The sequence below is a fragment of the Crocodylus siamensis genome, chromosome 3 (assembly GCF_052110815.1).
Source record: "Crocodylus siamensis isolate JL-2025a chromosome 3, ASM5211081v1, whole genome shotgun sequence".
Lineage (NCBI taxonomy): Eukaryota > Metazoa > Chordata > Crocodylia > Crocodylidae > Crocodylus > Crocodylus siamensis.
Genome location: NC_143397.1, coordinates 175,820,190 through 175,846,912, shown reverse-complemented (window position 1 = coordinate 175,846,912; position 26,723 = coordinate 175,820,190). Strand labels below are relative to the sequence as shown.

At 40.8% G+C, this 26,723-nt stretch overlaps 1 protein-coding gene across 5 annotated transcripts in view; it reads left to right on the top strand.

Annotated features, from left to right (window-relative positions):
• The window catches only part of OSBPL1A (oxysterol binding protein like 1A), a 107,696-nt gene that overhangs the window by 71,495 nt on the left and 9,478 nt on the right, over nt 1-26,723 (top strand). For all 5 annotated transcript variants that reach the window (XM_090039828.1, XM_090039826.1, XM_090039824.1 and 2 more), the window contains 9 exons: nt 11,467-11,617; nt 16,932-17,007; nt 18,164-18,298; nt 18,906-19,003; nt 20,597-20,779; nt 21,244-21,351; nt 21,448-21,537; nt 21,810-21,936; nt 26,419-26,535. In XM_090039828.1, the coding sequence (XP_089895954.1) occupies nt 11,467-11,617; nt 16,932-17,007; nt 18,164-18,298; nt 18,906-19,003; nt 20,597-20,779; nt 21,244-21,351; nt 21,448-21,537; nt 21,810-21,936; nt 26,419-26,535 (1,085 nt within the window). The remainder of the gene's footprint in view (nt 1-11,466; nt 11,618-16,931; nt 17,008-18,163; nt 18,299-18,905; nt 19,004-20,596; nt 20,780-21,243; nt 21,352-21,447; nt 21,538-21,809; nt 21,937-26,418; nt 26,536-26,723) is intronic.

Genomic DNA, 26,723 nt, shown 5'->3' with positions numbered 1-26,723 from the left:
GCGACTATGAAGTCAGGCAAAGGTTCTGTCACACTGAGGAACACACAATATTTTTTTTTCTTTTGCAATTTGAGGTGCAGGGCAGTATAATTTCAAAGAAGTGTGTTCCTAGGAAAAGGCTGGATCAGAAAGGTGAAATGTCCAGATTCTTATCTGAAAGTGGTTAGAGTTTGAGCGTTGTCTGGTCTCTCCAGGCAGTAGGTTCACTGGCTAGGATCCTGTTGCTGCAAGGCACTGACACAGACCTCTGACCGTCAAGGGCATATTTGTGACCATGGTAGCATGTTATGTATGCAGTGGTGTAGATTTGATTTTTGTATTGCCACACCTTTTATTCTTTGGATAAAGAACTTCAAACTACCCTGGAGACCCTGTTGTAATAGAAAGGAGATTTTTTTTTTACTATAGAAGATCCATGTTGGCCAATCAAGGAATATACTAAAGAGTTAGAGGTAAGTCCTAATTTCCTGTCTGTGGCTTAAAGAAAAACTTGTCCCTGGTGCTAGGAGAAGTGAACAGTGGAAGAAAACAGTTTTAAAATACTGAAGCATGGTTACTGTAGTCTCTGTGCTATCCAAACTTCATACCATTGGAAAAGGGTTAGCTGTAGCAGGAGTTGAGGAGGATTCCTAAGTGAAGTGACCCAAACTCTAAGTTCTAAAATTCTTTTCAGAAAACTGTACTTTAATCGTACTGTTCCTAGAATCTTTAGACTCATGGGAACATGTCATTTCAAATGATTGCATGGTGCTATTTTTCTCCAGAAATGGTATTGTAGGGATCCATATTCTCTAACTTCCATATCCAGTTTGTTTAAATAAAAACCCCCAAACCAATGTCTGTTTAAACCTTGACTTTCAAAAATAGTTGTGCCCATGGCCCTGGCAACTCTTTCTGGCTTGTGAATAGTCCATAAAGACTTTTTGCAATTGCAGTGTAGTTTATTTGTGAAGCATGTGAGACAGGAAATCTAACTCATTGGTCTTCTGTATTGCTTTTTTTTTTTTTTTTTTTAAACAACCCTTTCACTAGCACCAGGAGACTCTTCACATCTGATCATCCTTACTATTTACATGGCCATTTTTCAGAAGAGAACTGCATTTAGAATTGAAGTTCCATTGCTACCACTGATGTGGTGGCAGCACTTTTTTTAAAGAGGGAGGCAGTCACTTCTGGTTTTATACCTCCAAAGGGAAGAGAGGACAAGAAGTCGCAGAAGGAAGAAAGACTATTCTGTGGCTTGAACTCTCCAAGCACCCCACCCCCCCATTAGCTTTCCAATTCCTACTTCTGGACTTACAGAGATGAGTCTTTATATACAGAGGGATAGATAATGGATTCCAAAGGGGCTTGTAAATATCTGGACAAGGGCGGACAGTCAACATGCACCACCATCATGTGAGAGGGATGGGCACACTCAAACTTAAGAATGATCCTAAATGTACGATAGCTGACTTGAACTGCAAGCCATGTGGAGAAGCTTGGCCTAAGCAATCAATAAGAGACTAGGCAGAACAGAGTCTGTCTTCAAATATAAAAAACAGCAATAGCATTTAACAAGCCAACAGTAATTTTTTATATCCTGGTTAAGTAATAGAATAACCAAATATTTAGCCAGGAGATGGCCAGATCTGTTTTCCCAATCCTGGCTGGAGAACCTGCTATGTGCCCTTGTGCTGTTATTACGCTTGCCATGGCAGTAAGGTTGCACACCTGAAATCCTCGGGGGGTGGCAGGGTGCAGGCTGTAGGATCTTTAAAATACAAAATCTTGGACCTCAGATTAGTGCAACAAAAAGAAAGCAGGTGTAAGGCATAGTTGTCTTGCCAGCATGGCTTGAGGGGAAATTCCTTCTTGACCTAAATTCCAGTACCGCTAGAGGCATCAGTTCACTCTACCCAACTTTTCCCAATTCTAGCTGTGGTCAGTTTCTACTTCTGATAAGAAAATATTTTCTAGCCACTTCAAGCAATGAGCAGAAGCTCTGAAGCACAGCATTAGTTGATTTGATTGTAGTAGGGTGCAACAAGTATTGTAAGTATATTAAGTTCAAGAGGAAGGAAGAATTCTTTGAACCTAGCTGTCAACCCAAAAGTGAACTTTGTCTTCCTCTGCTCTTGTCTCATTCCCTCCTTAGAAGAATCAATGGCTTCTGTCCTCACACAATTGTAAAACATTTAGTTTAGCCAGCATATTTTTTTTAATTCTTTCTAAGGAAGAAATGCTATAATTTGGTTACTTGGTTATCCAAGTGTTAACTTGATCAATAGATCCAATTGATATGCAAGGTTTGACAGACTTGGGATATGTCTAGGTCAAGGGTGGCTGAACTGTACCATGCATGCCACAAGTGGCACAAGTAGCTTCTGTATGTGGCATGCAGCAGATCAGGGACAAGCAACACCATAGCAAATAAAGCAAGAAGCAGAGCAGAAGACTGGGCAAGAGAAGGGAATCAAATAGGCACTTGGAGGGTGTGGGGCTAACTTCCTGGAGCATGCCTTCCAAAAAGGTGGGCCCCCACTAGCCTAAGCCAAATTAAGACCTCTTGGGTTTAAGTATTTATGTTTTGGGTACTGAATACATGTCTAACCTTGCCCAAAGGAGGTTATTGTAATCCAGGAGTGCTCAACCCCCACCCCTGTGGAGAGCCCCATAAGCTTAGTCTGTGGGTCTTTAGAAGGGAGGGGGTGCCAATTCACATTGCTGTTCCCCCAGCTGTCAAATTTCTAAGCCCTGAAGGGCTAGATTGGCCCCCCTCAGGTCCACCCATTAGATTATGCCAGTTCCTCCATGCCTGGATCAAGCATCGGCTGATCCAGCCTCATGGAAACAGTCCAGTGAAGGCCCAATGAAGCCCAAACTAGGACCCTATGGTTGCAATCCATCCAGGACCCAGTGCAGCCATGCAGGATCAGGCTCTGAACAGTCCTTTCCCACATGGCTGCATTGGCCGTGTCTTGGTCAGCACCGTGCACCAGCTTGAGCCCATGGTCAGGATCCAGCCTATAGGTGGATTTAGGACCATTTACCTGGCCCCCAGGCCAAAACAATCAGACACCACTGTTGTAATCCATTTTAGAGAGGTGACTGACCCAGAAAAGTGCATGTTTGCTAAGCATATCAAAAATGGTTTTAAGTAAGGGTTCCTGTGAACAGTTGGGAAAAGGGTGGGTATGACGGTTAGTTGCCATTGGCTAGAAGGAAAAGACGGGAGGGACTCCAGTAGCCTAACTTATGAGAAGACCTCATGATTGCAGAAGGGATGAAGCCTTGTGGCTTTTGTTGTATATTGATATTTAGCCCTAGTGCTCTTTACCTTTTTTTAAAGGTAATTGATTAAATTCTTTCACTAAGCCTGCTTTTAACCATCCCACCATGTTAAATGCTGTGGATTCTGGTTCGACTCCAGGCTATATATGACCAAATTGCCTTAGACGTGTGGCTGCTTGCACACTAATTTCAGGGTTTGGAGTAGTAGAACTAGTGAGTCCCACATCCTTAACAACAGCTTGGCTCAAACAAGCATCCTACAGGCTTCAGAGCTAGGAACAGTGACTAGGCTCAGTTGATTTCAGAAACATGTAAGATCTAGTGGGCGTTCTTCACAGCAGATTGGTGTTCAGACAGGGATAACAGGCCATATGGTAGCACCCATCCCTAATGACTTTTTGGGAGAACTGCATGCTGTACAAGTGCTTCTGTACATTCAGATTGTCTAATTATAGCTATTACAGCCATCTACTGAAATCTTTGGCTGGTATCTGCTCAGAAGATTCTTGGAAAAGCCTCACAGTCCATGTTATGGAAGAAGACAAAAGCTTAGGGGGAAGATTCCTTCCCAGTACCAGCTATTGGTTATAACTTCAGCAATACTCTGTAACTAGGAACTTCTGGGTTTTCTAGGCACTACCACCTGATTTGACCTCTCTCTCCTCCTCACTTCCCAACCTCTGAAGAACCCAGTAACATTCATAGGAAGGGATTCCTTACTGGCTTCACTGGTGGCCTTGCATCATGGGAGACCTACCATGCTGCAAAAGTTACCCTTAACACCAGCCTGGGAGATTGCAAATGCATAATGCCATAAACCTCTCTTGCCAATTACTGGGTCAGAATTTAATTCCTTCCATAAATATCCAGGCAAATTTTTAAACCATTTCAAGTGTTTTAGCCCCACTAGCTTGGCAGAACATTCCAAAACTTCATATACATATGAAAGAGTCCATGCAAGCAAGCTTGAGGATGTAGAAGCTTGCCCTTTTGAGTAGGAGTCCACAGATCTGACCCAACCAGTAGAAAGATAAGGAACCACAGTTGGGACTTGGTTTGGTTGGGGGGTTTTTGAGGGGGGGCAGGGTACACGGGAGGGCCGGAGTGGCATTGATGCTGGTTTGTTTGCTTGTCCACCCAGGAGCATGTGTAAAAGTGCCCTTAGCTTCCATCCCAGAAAATATCAAGGATGGGATTCATAAAACCAAAATGAAGTTAACTAGTGTTAATCCTGGGATCTACTACTTACATGTAGAATCCTCTGAGCTTGTCTTGCATGACTATAGAGGAAAAGAAGTATTTGCAAAGATTTTGTGGTATCTTCTACGAATGGGTTAACAGGGGAGCAGCCCTCTGGTGTGAATGCAGTTTTATTGTTCCAAAGGTGCCTATCACTAGTTCAGTGGTTCTCCACCACCTTAGACTTGAAGCATCCTTTGGAAAATGCCAGCTCTTTGCCTTCACTTACTTTTATCCATGTTTGGAAAAAAAAGCCAAAAAAAAAAGCAGTTCTTCTTGCAAACAAGTGAAATAGTGCAGTAGTTCCAGAATGGATTTGACACTGTGGGTTCCTGTTTAAAATCTTTGGATTTATCTTTAGAAACGGTATGTAGGTGTTTGCACACCTAAGTGTTAATAAAGAGGCAACCCATGGCACCCCTAAAAATCTCAAGGCACCCCAAGGTGCCATGGCACTATGGTTAAGAATAGCTGCACTAACAAGCTAATATAGAATCGTACGAAATTAGGGTTGGAAGAGACCTCACAAAATCATCTAGTCCAACCCCCTGCTCAAAGCAGGAGCATCCCCAACTAAATCATTCCAGCCAGGGCTTTATTGAGCCAGGCCTTAGAAACTTTCAAGGATGGAGATTCCACCACCTCTAGGTAACTCTATTCCAGTGCTTGACCACCCTCTTAGTGAAGGTTGTGTGTTTGTTTGTTTTTCCCCTCCCCCTCCCTCCCCTCCCAATATCAAACCTAAACTTCCCCTGCTGCAACTGAAGACCATTGCTCCTTTTGTCATCAGCTACTACTGAGAACAGTCCAGCTCCATCCTCTTTGGAACCACCCTTCATATAGTTGAAGGCTGCTATTAAATCCCCACCTTGGTCTTCTCTTCTGCAGACTAAATAAATCCAGTTCCCTCAGTCTCTCCTCAGCAGTCAAGTGCCCTAGCCCCCTAACCATTTTTGTTGCCCTCCACTGGACTCTTCCCAACTTGTCCACATCCTTTTTCTAGTTGGGGGAAGAGGGAGGGCAAAACTTAACACAGTACTCCAGATGTAGCCTTACCAGTGCAGCGTAGAGGGGAATAATTACTTTCCTTAATCTGCTGGCAACGCTTCTCCTAATGCAGTCCGGTATGCTGTTAGCCTTCTCGGTAATAAGAGCACGTTGTTGGCTCATCCAGCTCATTGTCCACTGTAACCCCCAGGTCCTTTTCTGTAGAGCTGCTTCTTAGCTACTTGTTCCCAAGCGTGTACCCGCATGAAATTATTGCATCCAAAGTGCAGGACTTTGCACTCATCCTTGTTGAACCTCATGAGATTCCTTCTGGCTCAATCCTCCAATCTGTCTAGGTCACTCTGAATCATAGCTTTACCCTCCAGCATATCTACTACTACCCACAGCTTGGTGTCATCTGTGAACTTGCTGAGGGTAAGCTTCATCTCATCTTCCAGCTCGTTAACGAAGATAATGAATAAAACTGCCCCCAGGACTGATCCCTGGGACACTCCACTTGATGCCAGCTGCCAACTAGACCTTGAGCCATTGATCACTACCCATTGAGCCTGATGATCCAGCAGCTTTTCTATCCACCTTACAGTTCGTTCGTCAACTTTGTACTTCCTTAGCTTGCTTGCATGCAAGAATGCTGTGAGAGACTGTATCAAAAGCCATACTCAAGTCAAGGTATATTGCAGCTGCTGGTCTCCCCACATCCTCAGAGCCAGTCATCTCATCCTAGAAAGCAATTAGCTTGGTCAGGCACGATTTGCCCTTGGTGACTGCTCCTGATCACTTTCTTCTCCAAGTACTTAAAAATGAATTCCTGGAGGACCTGTTCCAGATTTTTCTGGGGACTGAAGTGAGCTTGACTGGTCTGTTTATTCCCTGGATCCTCCTTCTTCCATTTCTTAAAGATGGGTATTGTATGTGCCCTTTTCCAGTTGTCCAGGACCTCTCCTGATCACCTTGAGTTTAAAAGATAATGGTCAGCAGCTCTGCAAAGGTGGTTTTTTCCTCGCCCTACTGCCATGTTGGTCTCATCAAAACTGCTTTGTGTCATCATTATGATGTCATTTGAAGTGCCTGAAGATATGTAAATATAACAAGATGATTCTTTGGATCGTCAATTTCCTAGTTTTTATGACACGTGCATCTGACTCTTAACATGCCCATACCCTTGGCACCAGCTGGCAGCTTCTTTCAGCCTCTAGCAATAGGCTTAATTTCAACGCCGCATTCACTGAGATCATGGGTAGATGCCTCTTAATGAAAGCTGAAATCCTTTTTTTCATTCCTAGCTCTTTCAAACTGGAGAAGATGCAGCTCTGCAGCAAAGTCTATTGGACAAAAATGTTTTGCTCTTGATCTTCCCAGTGTTTGGGGAAGGGGACTGGTAAAGAGAATCTTTTTGATCAGACAAATGAAGAGTGGCCTTTCAGAGAAGGAATGGTAAAAGAACCCTGGAGTGGATCTCTTGGGCAGGTTGTGGATGGATTATTCCCCAGACATTTATGATCACTGGCTTAAATTAATATGGTTGTGCACAGGGATAATGGGGTTAGCCTAGATTTTTTTTGTTATGCAACCAAGCCCAGGTTTCAGCACTGCACAGGCAGTCTCTGCCTGAAAGGGCTTTTCTGCTGAAGTTTGTTCTGCTGTTTGTTTTTTCTTGTCGTGTTCCTGAACGAAAAACAATTCTTAGCTTCATAGTTAGTAGGGTCAGAAGGGACCTGAGCAGATCATCAAGTCTGACCCCCTGCCCTGGCAGGAAAGTACTGCGGTCAAACAACCCCAGCAAGGTGATTGATTGATTGTCAAGCCTCCTCTTAAAGACCCCCAGGGTAGGAGCCTGCACCACTTCTCTTGGAAGCTGGTTCCAGATCCTAGCCGCCCTGACAGTGAAGTAGCGCCTCCTGGAGTCTAATTTACTCTCTGCCAGCTTGTGACATTATTTCTAGTCGTTCCTCTTAGTGCTTGGGGGAAGAGGGACTCCCCCAGTGCCTGCTTGTCCCCTTTGAAGAGTTTGTAACAGGCCACTAGATCCCCAGCCTTCTCTTGTGGAGGCTGAACAGGTTCAGGTCCCGTAGCTTCTCCTTGTAGCGTCTGCCCTGCTGTCCCCGTTACGTGAGTGGCCCTCCTCTGGACCCTCTCCATGCTGTCCACATTCCTGTTGAAGTGCAGTGCCCAGAACTGGATGCAGTACTCCAACTGCAGCCTGACCAGTGCTGCATAGAGGGGCAAGTATCACCTCCCTGGACCTGCTTGAGATGCATCTGTGGATGCATGACAAGGTACGGTTGGCCTTCCTGACTGCATCCCCACACTGCCGGCCCATGTTCATCTTGGCATCAATGATGACTCCAAGATTCTTTTCTGCCTCTGCACTGATGAGAAGGGAGTTCCCCAGCCTGTAGGTATGCTGCTGGTTCTTCCTCCCCAGGAACAGCACCTTGCACTTGTCAGTGTTGAAACCCATCCTGTTCTCATGTGCCCACTCCTGTAACCTGTCTAGGTCTGATTTTGTAGCCTATTCCTTCCTTCTAACATGCCCACATCTCCCCCACATCTTAGTGTCATCAGCAGATTTGAACAGGGTGCTTTTTACCCCCTCCAAGTTGCTGATGAAGGTGTTGAACAGTGCGGGCCCGAGGACCAAGCTTGAGGAACCCCACTGCCCACATCCCTCCTAGTCAAAAATGACCCATCCACCACCACTCTCTGGGTTCGGCCCTCCAGCCAGTTGGCAATCCATTTGACTGTGTGGGTGTCGACACCACAGCCCCCAGTTTCTTAATGAGAACGGGGTGAGAGATGGTGTCGCAGGCCTTCTGAAAGTCCAGGATGACTATGTCCTCTGCTTCCCCTGCATCTAAGGATTTGGTGACCTGGTCATAGAAGGCCACCAGGTTGGTCTGACAGGTCCTGCCTCTAATGAACCAGTGTTGGTTGCCCCTAAGCATAATCTCCCCTGCTGGCTCCTCATGGACATGTGTCAGAATAATTCAAAAAGCTTACCCTGGATCGAGGTAAGACTAACCGGCCTATAGTTCCCTGGGTCCTCCTTCCTTCCCTTTTTTGAAGATGGGAACCACATTGGCCCTCTTCCAGTCATCTGGCACCACACCAGAGCACCATGAGTGCTCGTACAGCCATGCCAGGGGTCCTGCAATGACGTCAGCCAATTCCCTCAGCACTCTGGGGTGGAGATCGTCAGGACCAGCTGATTTGAATACATCTAGTCCCTCCAGAAGTTCCCTGGCTAGATCCTCCCTGACCCTTGGCCTAGGTGTTCCTCCCCAGGATCTGGTCCCTGCTTAGGAAAATGGAGGCAAAGAAGTCGTTAAATAGGTTAGCTTTGTCATCTGGTATGATGACCAAATTCCCTAGCATGTCTTGCAGGGGCCCCACGTTACCTGGTACCTTCTTTTTGCCCCCTATGTATTTAAAAAGAACTTGTCCTTGATCCAGGAAGCTAGTCCCAGTTCCATCTCTGCCTTGGCCTTCCTGACTGCTCCCCTGCATCCCCGAGCAACCGCAGTATAATCCTCCCTGGTGATGGCTCCTCTATCCCATTGGGTGTACGCATCCCTTTTAGCTAGGAGACATTCCCAGATGCTTTTGGTGAGCCATGGAGGCTTTTGCACCCTCCTGCTCCCTTTTGATCCATGTTGGGATTACCTCCCTGTGGGCTTGGAGGATCGTCTCCTTAAGGAGCAACCACTCTTCTTGGACACCTGGCTCCCCTCCCCTCTGAGATCTCAGTGCTTCCCCGACTATTCTCCTTAGCTCATTGAAGTCCACCCTCCTGAAATCTAGGGCTGCTGCCTTTCTGCAGGCCTTTGGCACCTTGTGCTGGATGGTGAATTCCAGCAGGTGATGATCACTGTCACCCAGGTGGTTGAGCACTTGCAGCCCCCTCACCAGGCCGTCGCCGGTGGCCAGCACCAGGTCCAGCGAGGCGTCTCCCCTGGTGGGGCGGTGCACCTCCTGGGTTCGATGGAGGTCCTGCATTTGGGCTAGGAACCTACGTGAGTAGTCAGACCTGGCTGACTGCTCTTCCCAGCAGATGTCTGGAAAGTTCAGGTCACCGATGATGACCATGTCCTTTGACCTAACTACCTCCATGAGCTGACTTAAGAATTCCTGGTCTAGCTCTTCCCCTTGGTTGGGTGGTCTGTAGTACACCCCCACCGTTACGTCTTTTTCCCCTCAACTGCCTTGTATTCTAACCCAGAGCACTTCCATGTGCCCCTCCTCTGACTCTGTGCTACCTGATTGAGGATGTGTATTTCCCCCTTAATGTAAAGTGCCACACCCCTGCCTTTCCTCCCTGTCCTGTCCCTCCTGTACAGCCTATGGCCCTTGATATTCACTGCCCAGTCATGCGTTGGGTCCCACCACGTTTCAGTGAGCCCCACTATGTCTGAGTTGGTGTCAGCTAGCAGGAGGGTGAATTCCTCCTGCTTGTTTCCCATACTATGAGCGTTTGTGTAGAGGCACTTGAGGCCTCCTGTGGATGTGTGCACTGGCCCTCTAATCACAGCATTGCCCTGGCCCCTGTGCTTACCTGTGTATATGTTTTGCTCACCAGTCTAGGCTGGGCTGTACTTGTGAGTGCCGCTTGGTTTAGCGGTCCAAGGCTTCCTCCTCCCTCGTCTTCCCCTTCCCCCGACGAGCCTAGTTTAAAGCCTGCCGGAGGAGATCTGCCAACCTAGAAGAGAACACATGCTTACCCATCCCACCCAAGCTAAATTGGTTTAGCTTAGTAGCTGCTAGACAGAAGGATGGATAACTAGGGCTATTCTTCACTTGGCTCCAAAGGCTTAAATGAGGGTTGTTTCCATGGAACAATCCACCAGCCTAATCTGATGGTAGATCAGTTGCTTCTAGCAGCTAGGAAACATCTTCCTCCTGCTGTTCTGCTGTGTTCCCCTTATGGAAAGGTCTATTATAGGAATCTTGGAACAGTAAAGTAAAAGTAACTGTTCATAGTCTCTCCCTTAGTCCCATTTGGTTCTTTTCTACATCTCTTACATCACATCTTCTGTCCCTTTGGGATTACTTATCTAGTGATTGAATTCCTTTCCAGCAGCTTAGTTATTGAGATTTCTTTGAAGTTTCTTAACTGAGGTAGAAATGGGTGAGTTGGTACAGTTTTAACTGACTTGGATAGACCTTTGCCTACTTGACTCCTGGTAGTTGGCGTTAATGCTTTAGCATGAGGTACTGGATAGAATGGGAAGAGAAAATATGAAATATAATCTCAAGGGGTTAACTTTCTGTTCCCATCCCTCAAAGCTGTTTAGCCACTTATCAACTAAAACCAGATTTTGGTTTGATTTTTAATTTTTTTTTGGACACAACATAGACTGTTTTATTAAACTTCATACTCTGGAAACCTGGCTACAATTATCATTTAGCAGTCATATTACATAGCAATATAACCTTCCCGGAAAGTCAGATAAAATCCATTGTATTGAATGCTCCCCTTGCATATTCATTACTTTTTTATTCTATATGGCTTGCATGGAATTGAAGAGTGTTTTTAAATGGTAGTTAGCAAACAATAAATTAAAACAAGCGAATCTAGAAGAATTCGAAGTTTAAAAGAATAGGTACCCAATTTAAAATGAAAAATTGAAATGCTAATGTTTTTAATTGGTTTCTGACTGAGAAATTGACTCAAGTTAATAGTAGTTTAAATGAGAATTAATATGGCTATTTTGATTCTATTCAATAGAATTGTGAATCTTCTACATTTCCTATCCCAGAATCTCTTGATCCGTTTCTAGGTAAGGAATCAGCAGTTTGTGGAGGTGCTGGTTAGTTACGAGACGGATACTGTCATCGGAACAAAGCAGTCTACTTGGGTTTCAGTTTTGTGTTAGGAGGAGGTTTCTGTTAGTCAGTGAAGTCTAGCATTGAAGTTAGATTCATTAACATGCACCTGCTCTTTTGCAGATTCAGAATCTGAAAAATCATTAAGTGGATTTGAAACAGGAACAGCATACTCATTAGAGGACAGCATGGATTCAAACAATACAATAACTTCCAATGTGTCCGAAGAAAAAGTTGGTGGAGAGTGTCTCTCTAATGGCATCAAAAAACACAGGTAGGATGTTGTCTCTGCTTTTTGAACTTACGTTGTAACTTGATTGTCATGTGAAGCAGAAATCCTTTCTCTTGCAAAAGATAACTGTAGACATTTTGAATTTTCTCTAAGGATGATGATAGTTGAAAAGCAGGTAGCTGTTCTGCACCTCTAGTGAAGAACCCTTTCTGATGCTAATGAACCATTATAAATCATTATCGATTTTGACAAGGAGACAAAATTTATATGGACATTTTAAAACAGACATGGCTTTGACTCCTTTAAATGTCTTGCTGAAATTGATGTGGGTCTTATTTCTTCATGTATTTTTAATGACTTATACCTTCTGTTGTCTCTCTAGTTTCCAGTCATTTGATCTCTGCTGGTATTAAGAATGACTTTCAATATTGGTATCTTGGCATCAAAAACTTAAGTTTAAACAAAGCAGTTTTAAAATAAAACTCATGTATGTTGCATAGGTTTATCTTATGCTGTCAGATGATCCATTTTTTTTGTTCATGCATTTGCCTGTGAAGGAGGACAATAGATCTAGAGTTAATGAGATGTAATAGACACTGCTGTTCTCAACTTTCAGTGCAGGGGCAATTCAACATGCATATATTACAGTTCAATCCCAACTTCAGCATACTTGGGTGGGGGGGAACACATTAATCTGTCTCTTGAAGCAAAATCATTCTACAAATAGATTAGATAAGGGTTATCTATACCACTTTAAGGCAGAAATTTAAAAATAAGCATGCTTCAGTGAAAATGTAAGATACCTTAAGTACTTGATACCTAAATCAATAATTAAATGTGTGGTAATGTAGAAGACTCTGTTGTCAGGCTCAACCTCCTGAGCATCTGTTCTTCCACACTAAGCCAAGACTAAAAGAAATGAGGACAAAAATGGAGTGAGGTAGTTATGGCCTGGAGGGTAAGAGAAAGTTGCTGACTAGAGGGATCCCTCTTGGTATCTCTTACTGACGTATTAAAAATAAATAAAAAGCAGCATTATTGCTGCCCTCAGACTATATATTCAGTTAGCTGGAAAACCTAGAAAATGGGAAGCACTGAGTTGAAATGAATATTTAGGAAGGAATGCATAAATTGCATGTTTTGTTGCCTGGAAATTCTGGGCCATGAAAGGGAATTAATTTTCTGTAAAAGTGACTAATGCGAGTGTCATATGTAAATACAATTGAAAAACTTAATTAAAGGCCGTCGGTGTAGTTCTTGGGTCGTTACACTAAAGACAGTCTTCTGTAAGTATAGGAAACTAACAATTACTTGGCCATTTTCCATGAGCCTTGTTGTACAACTATAGTGCCACAGTTGTAAACAAGAGGTGACTGGAGCCTCTAAGGTCCGTATTTGCTCATGTACTCTACTGTGTACCTATGGATGCCTCTCGCTAGACTTTTCAGGCAAGATTTCATTTCCATTCCTAATCTGTATATCTTGCACTGTGTTGCCTTCAATATTTAATGATCTCTCTAAACAACGATGAACTAGAATAGATGCCTATGTTTAACTTCTAAAATTAGCTCCTGATTTATTGCTTGGAAAAAGGTGGATGTTGAAGACTTAAGCATATATATGTAGATGGCTAGGACCTCTTTTGTGTTTTTACTGTAATGTTAAACTTTTACCTAGCATCTTAGTGACACATTGGGATTTAGTATCCACAAATATATTGATGCAAACTGTTATTTTCCCCAGAGTTATGCCAATTTAAATGTTACTTCCAAGAGAGCTCCTCAGAGGATGAAGCTGTACAGTGTTTCTAGTTCTCTTGCCATATTCTTTTTAGTTGATGCTAATGTGTCGGTTTAGTTATGTTAATAGTTGATCAAAATTTAAACTGCGTCTATTTCCATATTATGTAGATTACCTTGTAGGTGCACTTCTGAGAAACGGGGCTTATTTGCAGACTGCTTGGATGCTGTAGCTGATGAAATATCCTGTAGAGCACAACATCTGTCCTTAAAGTACAAAACTGTAAATGGCAATTAGTAAACCAATATAAGATTCAAAAGCTTTGAGGAAATACACAATGTTAGTTTTTTGCTTTACATTTTTGCTAGTTTAGCACTTCTGTTATTTTTTAGCCATTTTGAGACAAGTGTCTCAGTGGCCTATAAATCTCGTGATATTAGGATATCATTTGCTTTCCTCCTTTTACTTTTTCTCTTGAGCTGATTTATTTCTACGTAGGACTTCTGAAGAATGTTACATATCCAGCTAGTTCATATCCTCTTTACCAGAATATTCAAGGATCTTTGCTGGCCCAAAGAATTTTATCTTTGTTCTAGGTTTTGGAACAGTGGAAATCTGATGGGCCCAAAAAATGAAAAGTCATTTAGTCTGTTCATACGAGGAATGTTTTTTGTAAGTGCTTAATTACCAGATGTAATCAGGCTATCTACTATTAGACTGTCAGTGAACACTTAGGTTAATGAAACTTGCATTATCATTGAGGTATACTATAAAAGTGGAAATACCAAGGATAATACTAACTGATTTCTTATTTGGTGACCACTAACCACTTGATTAACCTCCTTTTCATATCCAGGTGAAAGCTAGTGATACTAAAGTAGTTATGGGGAACATAACATGATGTAGTGCTTGTTTGATCTGGAAGCAGATTTCATACATACAGCCTTTTATTTTAGTAGGGATTTTTTTTAAATACTAAATTGTGAACAGCATATGGCACAAAATAAGCAATCTAGAAATATTCAAACTATCTAATGCGTCAGCTAATGGAATACTGTCCAAGTGAAACTAAGCCAGTTTCTCTTTTAAAAAAACAAACAAACAAAAAACCCAAAACAAAACAGTTTTTTCTCTTTCCTTTCTCCTGAGCTTCCCTGCCAGTTTTTAACTTAACCTTTTTAATGATGGGAAAGGAAGTTTTTCCCCCTCTTGCTGCTCTGTGGAGGATCTACCCAAAGGGAAATCAGGCTACAAGGAAAGAGAATTTTACAAGTGTCAATGCATAAAGCAAGCAAGCCCAAGATATTTTTCAGTTGCAATAGTTGCAAGATGCATTAAACACAGTGGTTATTAGAAACATGTTTTTGAATGCAAGTGGTTTGTGGGGAGGGGTTTGTTTTGTGTTTTGTGTTTTTTAGCGATCCTGTGAATCCATGCCACTTGCTTCTCTTTGTAGTAGAAACATACTTTTTTTTATCTTAAGGTTTATTTTAGATAAAGCTATTTTTAATTTGTGAATAACTTCTTAGAAGAAATCTGCCCATGGAGACTAAAGGAAAGCTGCTAATTTCCAACCCCTTCCCTTATTTACAGGGTTGCTGTCAAGGTTGATGAGGCTGAAATTTGACTATTTTCTGTTTCTTTCTTATCGCCTGCCTACGAAGAACTTTTAAGTCTCTCAGAATTGTCAAAAAGGAAAGGACAGACTTTTTCATTTTGGGTGTGGCTAATGAATGCAGGAAATTCAGTTTTAACTTGAAAGATGATAAAATAATGTTATGTAATATAAAATTGTATTACCATATATATTATACCAGTAAATGATAGATTCTTGAACTCACAAAAGGAAGAAGGTAATTTTCTTAATAAAGAGTAAATTTATAAACTTTACATAGCATTCTGTGCTAAAATGCTCACTACCCAATTGTATATGTTATTAAATTACCTCTCTGGCTATTGTTTAATGAAGTAAATAATAAAATGGATATGGAGGAGTATAGACTTGGTGGAAATTGCCTCTTCTGGACACATGCATCAGAGCATCCTCAAAGGATGTTCTTAATCTTAAAATCACCAGGTTCATCTCACTCGCATCAATTTTCAGTGTTATGGAATAGCACACCTATTTTTTGTTCGTTTTAAATGGTATCACCATTTTTAATGATCAAGAAGCCTTCTGTTAGGAAGAACCCTTAATTCCCCATCATAGTTCCATGTATCCAAGTGAATTTAGTTAATACTGGATATTTTTAGTGAATCATTACAAAACTAAAATTACTTTCGAGAATTTTCATAGTATCATGGAAGGCAATTTATTTGTTGAGCGTAAGTATTACCTTTTAAATTATACCAAGTCAGACTTCTAAGGGATTTAGCCAGTTTTAAGGAACCCTTTGTTTTTGAAAAAATCAAAGAACCAGTCCAGGAAAATTGTCATCTTATCACAGAAGTATCAATGAAAATTAAGTAACACAACAAGTGAAGTTGCTGAAAATCGCAAAGAACAAATTGCATACCATTTTAGCAGTCTGTGAAGATACTGAATTCCATAATCTGGGAGAAATGGAGATCCTCCTTGTTCAGGAGTGTGACACTTGAATATTCAAGCATAGTGTTAAAGTTTCTCTTAAATCTCAGTTTTAATTAAGAGTAGGTGTGGTTTTTGAAAGCCATGAATAGCTTTCCGTTTAGTTGTAATACTTGGGGAGAGACATAGACTTATGGTACATGACCCATGATTACATGGGGATTATTTGGACTAATGCACCCTTTTTAATAAAAGTGTGTGCTTTGCCTCTTTGTGGGTAAACTAAATTATACTATTTGTCTGCTCTTAATTTTAAACAGTGCCTTAGCCAACATGAAGACCTGGTTTAGGACCCTTTTTCACCAGGCACCAAACCATGTTGATTTTAAAATTTCATTTCAACCCTGCTTAAGCATATTTGTTAGCTTCTACATAGAAGAAAAGTCATATTTCTCTTGAACTAAGAATAATTCTGTGCGCTTCTATTTTCCTGTTGTCCTTCAGTGACCCTTTTTCTTTTCAGTCGAGATGAGAAATGTCTTGGTCCTGTGTTCATGTGCAGTATAGAAACGGCTAAATATTTCAGCGCCATTAGCTAAAAATAATCTTAAACCTTCTCTATCTAAATGGATATTTCTACAGCTTTTCATGAATATATATTTTTTCAAAGGAGGTAATATGCCATCACTCTGCTGGTAAAAGACTAAGTACCACCTTGAAAAAATGACTGACAAATTATCTTCTACATCATGCAAATAATATCAAGAACTGATTTGTATGCATGGTTTTTGTTTGCTTTTTTCCCCAAACATTTGTTGCTGTTAAGAGTTCAGTTCACAGATCCAAACAACTGATTTGGTGTATTTAATATTTTTCAGCTTATCCTTGAGGAGTGTTTGAATTTAATTCACCTTGTTTTTAACAAAAAGTCCCGAAACGTTATCTCCACATGCAAAAACTGCCTTATCTGTTAGTCAGTTTGGAGTCATGGACTTAAAACAATATTAAAATGTTTGCAGCCATATTAGTAATAGACACTGTTTTTGGTGAACGGATAATGAAATAAAAGCTTGGCTTTTTTTTTCCTAGAACAAGTTTGCCTTCTCCAATGTTTTCCAGGAACGACTTTAGTATTTGGAGTATCTTGAGGAAGTGTATTGGAATGGTAGGTAATGTGCAAGTAAGATGCAGTAAATACCATATTTGCGTAATCTTATGTAAACTGAAGAGTTTGTTGACTTCCATGGTTCATAATCAGAAGGGCTAAGGCTGAGCTGAACAAGTAATTTGGGCATTTTGAGTAAAGGTGTCTTCACAGCCCTCCAAGCTTCCTACAGAACCAAAGTGTAAAATAGCAAGATGGAGTCTTCCAGTTTCCCCACAATGCTTCATTTGAGTGTGCACAGAACAGTGAGCAGTTCTGTGAGCTTTCTGTGCACCAAAGAGGCCTTAGTGAATAAAAATATTACCCCAAAATGCACAAAGGGCTGTTGACAGCAAGTCTAGCTCATTCTGCCTGCAGCTTAGTTTCCAGTGTGCATGGAGTGGACACTGGAAATGCCTCCATTGCACTCTGGAAGAACGGGTCGATTTGAAATTGGGTCAGTATTTTCTGGAACTTGAGCAGTGTTCATATGTTGCTAACAAAGATCTTGGTGATATGCTGTTATTGTTGTAGATAAGCAAATTCCTGTCTAGTTTTGGTGTGTTCCAAGAGTAATAACAGCATATTGAAAAGAAAAGGTGTAGTCCTGGTGAGATCATAAGTGGAGAATGGGACTGGCACTGAAAGCCAACTGGAGGGCTGCAAAAACTGTGCTGGGAAATCACTTGTAACAATGCTAAGGGTTCAGAGCAAATGTTTTTCTTTTTAAATAAGGCCTTCAAAGCCACAGATTAAAATGAAGACTTGGAAGGTATTCTTGTTAAAAACGTTATATTCTCTGTTGGAGACCATCTGGTTAATAGGTTCTAAAAGTAAGAGATTTTTTCTAATCTGAAAGTTGTCTTTTGTAGAAGGGTGTTCTGAGACTCTTCATGTCTTTTCTGAAACACTCCTATGATTAGAAATTCATATTTATATCCATCTTTAAAAGACTTATTTCAATGCAAGAAGAGGCTTAAGCTCAGAAAAATGATACAACCCACATTGTGTTTTTTTTGTTTTGTTTTTTTCATAATCCACAAGCCAAGTCAAAGGATGTTGCACTACCACTAATGGTGCCAATTTATCTTTACTAAGATAGTGAATTACAGCAACTCAAAACTTAACTGTGTCCAGTCCTTTTTGGTTTTTAATGTATATTTCACTCTTGTATCAGGAGCTGTCAAAAATCACAATGCCAGTTATTTTCAATGAACCACTGAGCTTTCTACAGCGACTTACAGAATACATGGAACATACATACCTCATCCACAAGGCCAGTTCGCTTTCCAGCACAGTTGAGAGGATGCAGGTACTTTTTTATAGTGGTTACATAATGTTTCTGAAAGTCCTTTTCTGAAATGTTTTGGGTATAGTATAATACTAGCTTAGAGTAAATTGTCATTTGGCCAGAAGAAGCAACCCTGTAACTTCAGGTTGATTCTCTTGCTAGCTAAACTAAATTGATCTGATTTAATTCACTGGGGGGCGCATCCGCATATTGCCATATGTGGCGACATTGCTGTGGTGCCATGTTTTAATGCTTCTTACTGGAAGTACTAAAACATGGCACGTGGTTAGATTTTGCCACTACGGTGACTTAGCTGGCGATCACATGTAGACCTACATGATCGCTACGTCTCTATATCATGCTGTATAGTGATGTACCGTGTTGCTATGGCACTGCAGGGTGATGTGTAGACACACCCTCAAAGTACATTCAGTTTTTAAAAGCTTTGATGTTTTAGTTTTCTTAAAGAAAAATTAAACAGATTTTTACTTCACTTTTTTCTTAAAATCCTGCCAGATCTTCATGGGAGAAGGTAGTATGATATACCCAACTTGTTAATTAGTTTTGCATCTAACAAGAACTAAAAACTAACAAGGTTAATTCTTGATGTTAATATTCTTTTGAACAGTGTGTAGCTGCATTTGCTGTGTCTGCGGTTGCTTCACAATGGGAACGGACAGGGAAACCATTCAACCCACTACTTGGAGAAACATATGAATTAGTCAGGTAAAGACTAGAAATGTTATTAAGAAAATAATGCATAACAATGGGTAGTTAAGTAAATCTATCATGTGCTTGAAGTGCTTTGTCTTTTAATTTGGGTGGAACTTTGCCACCATGTGCTAAAAGTTGCCCCCTTTTCAGCTGTCAATACTTTTTTGGGGGGAGCATACAGCTTACCTTAAACTGTTCTGGGTTGAAAATCTGTCCCTTCTCCCCCCCACCCCAATACTACTTTCCTTTCAGAGCAGTTTTATTGATCTAAGTTATCAGTGTTGCAATTTAGATGCTATATCTGTACAAAGATTTATTAGATAAACATACTAATACCGCAGCTAACTTGCAAGCAAACTTCTCTTAAATTATTACATAGGCTCTCATACAGTAATACTTTTAAAAAAACAAACAAAAACCAACTAAAGTAAATTCAGTTGGCAGAATAACCATTTCAGGCTTGGCAACTTTAAGACCCCATATAAGCAGGTAGGCCAGTCTGTAGGACCATATCTATGTGTATGTTGTAGACTTTACAAATGTTTAAGAAATGACCAAAGGTATAGGTTGTAGCCATGTTGGTCTCTTAAGGACATAGGCAGACAGAGTTCTTTGGGTAAATCTGATATCTTTTATTAGACCAATGCAATGAGTTGGAAAAATTCTTCTTTGCAAGCCATTCGGTATAAATACCCTTTCTCAGGCTGAGGAAGCATCCACAGTTTGTGTGCTCTTCCTGGATGGAATCAATAGTGAAGAAGCCGGAGGCTGGTATGCATGCAAGAAAGGCAGTCGCTGAAGATGTAAATTGAGGAGTCAGTGGGTGAGACAGGCTGGGGGAGAGGGAGAATGAATGTAGTTAGTCAGTCAATAGTGGAGAGAGGTACCTGGGGAGTCAGATGTCAGGCAAGTTTATAATGCATCATAAATCCAATGTCTATATTTAATCCATGATTTTTTTTTTTTGTATCCAGGAGGTTGATAAAGTGAAGTCCATAGGCTCATCTGTGAAAGGTGTTCTGTAAATTACCTCTGAGGATTAGAACTGAGAGATTAGGGAGAGGTGGGTTTTGTGAGAAATGTGCCCCCACAGGTATTCTTGTCTCTGATAGATTTCCAGTGTGTGCTCATTCTGGTACACGGTTGTTGTTTGGTTTCTCGTACATATTTTCCATAAAGGCATTTGGTGCATTGGATGTGATGTTACATTTCTGGAGGTGCAGCTGTAGGATCCAGGAATGCTGATGGTTCTCTTGTGGGGTATAATAATTATGGGGGTAGTGGAGATGTTTTAGCAGGTTTTTATGTTTTGCGCCATAATATGGTCTGAGAGAAATGACAATGTCTCTTTACTTACAAGAACTGTTTTGGTTAACTTGATTAGGTTTTCTTGTGTTGCTCAAGGATTTTAACTTAGATGGTTGCCTTGGATAAAGCCATATGGAGTTACCGTAACCTTTTTTAATCTTGTATTATGTCACAATAGGTAAAGAAAGTTCTTTTGAGAGAGTACTAGTTGCATCTGAAATGCAAACTTTGTAAACTCTAAATAAAAAAACCAAATAAACAAAACCCCCAATGATTCTAAAAATTCCTTTTTTTTAGAGATGATCTTGGATTTAGACTTCTCTCAGAACAAGTTAGTCATCACCCACCAGTCAGTGCTTTCTGTGCGGAAGGACTGAATAATGATTTTGTGTTTCATGGCTCAATTTATCCTAAACTCAAGTTCTGGGGCAAGAGTGTGGAAGCAGAACCTAAAGGGATTATGACTCTGGAACTACTTGAGTAAGTGGTCAATATTTATATTGACACTATACATAATAAAGGATAAAATAACTCTCCAGTGCTGTAATTACAATTGAATAGGTACATTTTCTATGTTTTATAGATAAAGCAACTGTTCTGTCTTTATGCTATTTTTCAGAGGTGTTCAGAATGGTAGGGTTAACTGGCATCCATAGTGTGTTTATATTCCCTTAAAATGATTAGGGCCATGATCCTTCAATGCTTTTTGTTCCCATCTGTAGTCCCATTGTTTGTCCAGCATGACGGTGCTGGCAGCAGTGGTATTTGAAGCTGCTGTGCCCCACCAGAAGTGACAGTTAATTTGGTCATGTTGGTGTGTTGCCAGGGACAATGCATGCTGAATTTCCACAGATGAATATTGGCAGCCTGTCTTGTTACTTGCTGTAGTGTCATTATTAAAGTGTTTTAAAGGTATAATTGTTGCAATAACTTTCTTTTTTCAGACACGATGAAGCCTACACTTGGATAAATCCTACTTGCTGTGTGCATAATATTATCGTGGGTAAACTTTGGATTGAACAATATGGAACTGTAGAAATAACTAATCACAAGTAAGCTGGGAGTATGACTTGATAACTTGAATGTGGTTTTTAAAAAAACAGTCAGTAATTTTGCAAGTAACAAACGTCTTTTGATTTCTACTTCAGAACTGGTGAGAAATGTATATTAAACTTCAAACCATGTGGCCTTTTTGGGAAGGAGTTGCACAAAGTTGAAGGCTATATTCAAGACAAAAGGTAAAAATAGTGTCACAATTAGACCGTACCTTTTAGCACTACTTAATTTACCTCATGAACAGTTGGAGTGAATAATGCTTAAGCATGTTGAATCCAGGATAAGTAGGGTATCTGAACTTTTGTGCAGCAGTCATAATATTCAATAGATTTTAGGGATTGGTCCTTTTTAAAAAGCTTTCATTTTTCAGAAATGCTTTTCATACTTTTAGAATCTGAAAATCCTGAAATGAGCTGTTTTAGAACTCCTCCCTAAACTTTTACTTTCTTGACAGCAAAAAGAAACTTTGTGCACTTTATGGGAAGTGGACTGAATGCTTGTACGGTGTTGACCCAGCTATGTTTGAAGCTTACAAAAAAAATGACAAGAAAAATACAGACGAGAAGAAAAACAGTAAACAGGTATTTAAATGTTAGGCATCCTATTGTGCCACTGACACACCATCTCTAAGAGGTTGTTCTTAGTACTGTCTTAAATGTCTCCCTTCTATAAAGTTGCAACTTTATGCTTGCTTTTCACTTTTGCTTTCAATTCAAAGAGCATTTGAATGTGTAAATGCAGGGAGCGTTAGAATTCTAGCTATCCAAATATTTTTGGAAGAGTTGATCTTCATGCTTTGGATTTTGCCAGTTCCTAGTTGGGGGGAAGATTCACACAGTCCAAGGCCAAAATATTCCACATCTGCCTTGTCTGGGGTGCATTCCCCTTCCTGAGTCATTGGGTTTGCGTACTGTTGGAAATGAGATGCTGGATTGTGAGCTTGTTCCATGTGGCACATCTGTTCTGCTTCGAGGTCTGCAAAGCCTCAGGTTGCAATAGGGGGAAAAAAGGTTCCAGAACTTGATGAAATGCTCCATTTCTTTGCTTGGCCTTTTTAACTTTTATTCTGTGGTTTGTTTTTGTTTTTTTGTTCTCGTTTTGGGTTTTTAAATCCTATCACCACTGATTCAGGAAAGCGTATTTGGTTTTCGTAACTGGCTGTTATCTTACTAATTAAGGCAGTGACGAAGGTGGTCTTGGTGCAATCCGACATTGCTACTATTGAATAGAGAAAATAACATTTTAGAATTCTTGAAAACCTTAAAGGTGATCTTCCCCTTAACATGACTGAAGACTTTGTTGCTTAGTCTTAATTGCCATTGGTCTTTAGAGCGTCTAGAAACATTTGTCCTTGTGCAGATTCACATTATTGCTGCATGATAACACTAGTGTTTGTCGTCAGGTGATCTCAAAACCACAGGGGACTACCACCCTCTGAAGCTGCACCTGGTGAGCCTTGGGGAAGAATAGAAAAGAAAAACATACTCTGCACACTTGTTATCATCCAGCTACCAGTTTGTTTCCCCTGACAATATTAAATATTACTCCTACTCCCCACTTTAGAATGAAACGCTTCATTGACAGCTCATATTTTAAGTCAACTTCTGGCTTTTTTGCATAAATTTCCAGTAAAAGGCAAAAGTGTGGCTTTTAATTAACTATGCATTTTTAAAAGAATGTTATACACCATTGAACTGAACGTACTACTGTGTGGGATCTTTTGCTCAAAAGACAGAATTGAGAATATGGTCCTCCATTACTGTCAAGGTGATTCTTTAACCGTTTGCTATTGGGTGTTACATCTGTTTGGTCTTGAGGCTTCGAAGTACGCTTTTAAATGCAAAATCTGAGAGACTCAGATTAGAACTGATCAGAAAATAATGAAAACTAAACTGTGAAAGAATCTTGGCAAAAAGGCTATTTTCTGCCAGTCTTGTAAAGAAATACAGAAATATGATGGGAATGGATGCCTGGAAGCATGCAGGTGTTCTACAAAACAGAATAATTGCTAGCTATTAGGATGTCTCCTACAGATCTGGACCCCAGTGCTTTGAGACGTACTTATGGACAGGAAAGCTTTATATGCTTCAAAGATGCTCTCATTGATTTCAGTTGAAGTTAAGTGCCTAAGTACTACTTGGATGTTCTGGTTCATATGAGCTGCATAGGATTTCCATTACCTTCAGCAATTCCATTCTCTCCCACTTCTTGCTGTCAAGAGCAACTGGCACGGTATCAGTGTCCAGGAGCTGATATTGCCTTAGGCTCACTTCTGAACATCTTGGTTACTTGCGTATTACATTAAAATGTACTTCTTAAAGCAGTTGTGTTAAAGAAGGCCTAGTTCTTAACCTTTTAAGACTTAAGGCACCCCTTGGAAAATGCTGGTTCTTTTTCATTCTTTTTGACTAGAGAAAAAGAATAGAACTATTAGTCTGTTACAAAACTCTGAATAGAACAGGTCAAGTTTTTATTTATTTTTTTTAACACTATGGATTCCTGTTTGACCGATCTGGGTTTATCTTGTGAATTTACATTTGCTTATCTAACAGTGCTAATATTGCCTGGCATGCTGCAGCACCCTTGAAAGGGGCTTAAGGGTACCCCAGGATGCTGTGGCACCTGCTTGAGAATTTTGGCTAGAGGAGATCTTAGAGCTGATGTTTCCAGAATTTCATGGGCTTCTGCCATTTCATTGCATGCTGCCACCCAAGCAGGCTCTCCTCCCGCTCTTTAGGGGTATGGAATCTCCTGTGCTGTTTTGACAGCTCCTCTGTCTCTTGCAGTAGATTGTTCTAGACTTCCCCATAAGTTAAAATTGTGGGAAACCTTGATTTCCTTCAGAAAATTATTTGGAGACATGTCTAAGGTCACAATATTTGAAAAGTTGGATATGCTACTAACACAATGACCAAGTTGGAGAGTTGGCAGACTCTCCCTCCATCCCCACACATGTGGTCCACAGAATTCAGAGTGCACATCTAGTTACCTTCATCTAACAGAGTTGCAGACTTAATTGGTTGAGAATCTAACTGATTTTGATCAAGATTTCATACTGGGATCGCATCTTTAGAACTGTACATTTTGCATTTTCACTAGGAAGATAGACTTCACGCTTTTTTGCAGCCTGAGTAGTACTGTATTTTTATAGCGAAGGTGTTATCTCAACCTGGAACATTATGTAAACTAGAGGCATATTCCAGATTACTGAAGTTATAACAGTAATTAATGTTTGGGTGCATATTTTAGAAACCTAGCCTCACAGCACATGCATATGTGCACACTAATACATGATCCCATGCAGAAAAACTGCATCACATCAAAAAAAAAAAAAAAAAAGTGCTGCTTTTGGACCAACTTGCTTTGATGCAAGGTAACCATCTTTTGAATTTGTAGCATTTTACTTTGATTTCTGTTCAATTTTTTTTTAACAGGCATTACCTCCTTTAGAAATCAGGGTTCTAGTATAGTCTGGGAGTATTTAAGTAGGTCCTATTGGCAGCTTGATAACAGCTTAGGATAGAAATCTACTTTTATGTCATAACCTGGTTATTTCAGTTAGCTTTTGGTGTTGACAGTATCATACCAAAAAGTTCCATAGATGATCAGATATTTGAATACATTTTGGCTTGCTAGTGTGGAAGGTGAAAACTGGGGTCAGAATGATGTCTTGCCCTAGGTGTTTTACTTGTGCTGAAACCCTGATTTACATCAGTTGGTTTTATCCATACTCCTGGCTCAGTAGTGTTATAACAAAGTTAATTTTACAATAGGTTTTAAGCTTTGTTACACAACCAGAAACTTTATAGGTGAAATCAGTGTGTGCACACATCAGTCTCACTGGAGGTCAGTCAGATACCTCCAAAGATCCCTTTTAAAGCCTTTTCCTGCATTACCATTCAGAACTATTTTAGACTAAAATGTCAGAACACAAAGTTACACCCACTGGTACCTGAACAAGATAAGATGCATATTAGACTGGCAGCAATTTAGACGGTGGCTAAACCATGTCAACAGGTGGTAGTGGTTTGGTTTTTTTACTTCACCGGGCATATTAGCACAACTTTTGGGAATATTGAAACTAAACCTAGTTTCAAACATTTGTGTTGCTAAGCCAGAGTGGTGTGTGTCTACATGCGTGTCTGACTGTGCAGTAACCGCCAGTCCTACACAGTCTTGGTGCCACACAGGTAGTTTCTAACCATACTGCACAGTAGCAACAAACTAGTAGTTTCCAACCCCCTTGCGCAGTAGCAATGGTGTCACCAATGCTATAGCTCATCCCCTTAGTGACCTAGCATTTCAAGCAGATGAACTCACTGTGTTTTAATCAATTGCAAAAGGCCCATCTCCCTCCTTACCATTCAAACTTACTCAAGCTGTAGGTTGTAACTTCAGTAGCTTTCCCGGAGAGGTATTAAGTGCTGCACCTAGAGCAATGTACACCAATCCTGGGGCTGCATCCTAGATTATGCATCCTTCTCTTAGAAGAACTTTCACTTAATTCTCCTAGCACTGCATTGTCAACATGGTAAGGCTAGAAGAGCTTAAGAGTACCTGTGCTGAATGGCACTAATCCATTCTGGAGCTTGGGGGATGCTGATACATGAAGCGCAGAGGCTGGCTAGAGCGTGCTAATTGGCATGCTCCAGCAGAGTTGGTTAATTGAGTCTGAAGTAGCCACCCCATATGTGCGCAGGCACCTGTACTGATTGATTAGACTCCTTTTATGTGAGGGTAAAAACTTCCTTTGAATGTGCAGGCACCAACCTTCCTGAATCTGTATGTCTGGTGCAGGATGCATGTAGCTCTTCTTCTCCCCACTCTCTTCCTCTTCAGCGTTCTTCACAAGGATCTCTGAGTGCACAATCTTGTTTTGTTGCTTTGGCTTAAGTGTTGAGGAATGAATGTGTTTCGGGTCTGCATGCTTCTTGACTCTCTGGGTTCACATCTTGTCTTTTTTTTTTTTTTTTTTAATGTAGTTTCTGTATAGGGCTGTTTTTACAATCTGAGGTTGTTTGATACTACATGAATTAAATATCTTTTCTTTGTGCTGCTTCCAGATGGGCAATTCAGACGAACCAGATGAGATACCTCTGCCAGATTCTGAAAGTGTACACGTTATTCCTGGAAGTATTTTATTGTGGAGGATAGCACCAAGACCTCCAAATTCAGCACAGGTTAGCCAGACTGCTGCTTTTTAAAAGTGCATGTTAAATTGTTTGATGTAGAGTATACTTTTTAGTCTCCGATTTGCCTCTTGTTCAAACTACAGCTGTGAACTTCTGTAAAATCTGCTTTTACTGTTATGAATATGAACTTCCCTGACGGTTAAGTGTCATGTGGGAGATGACATGTAAATAAGCCA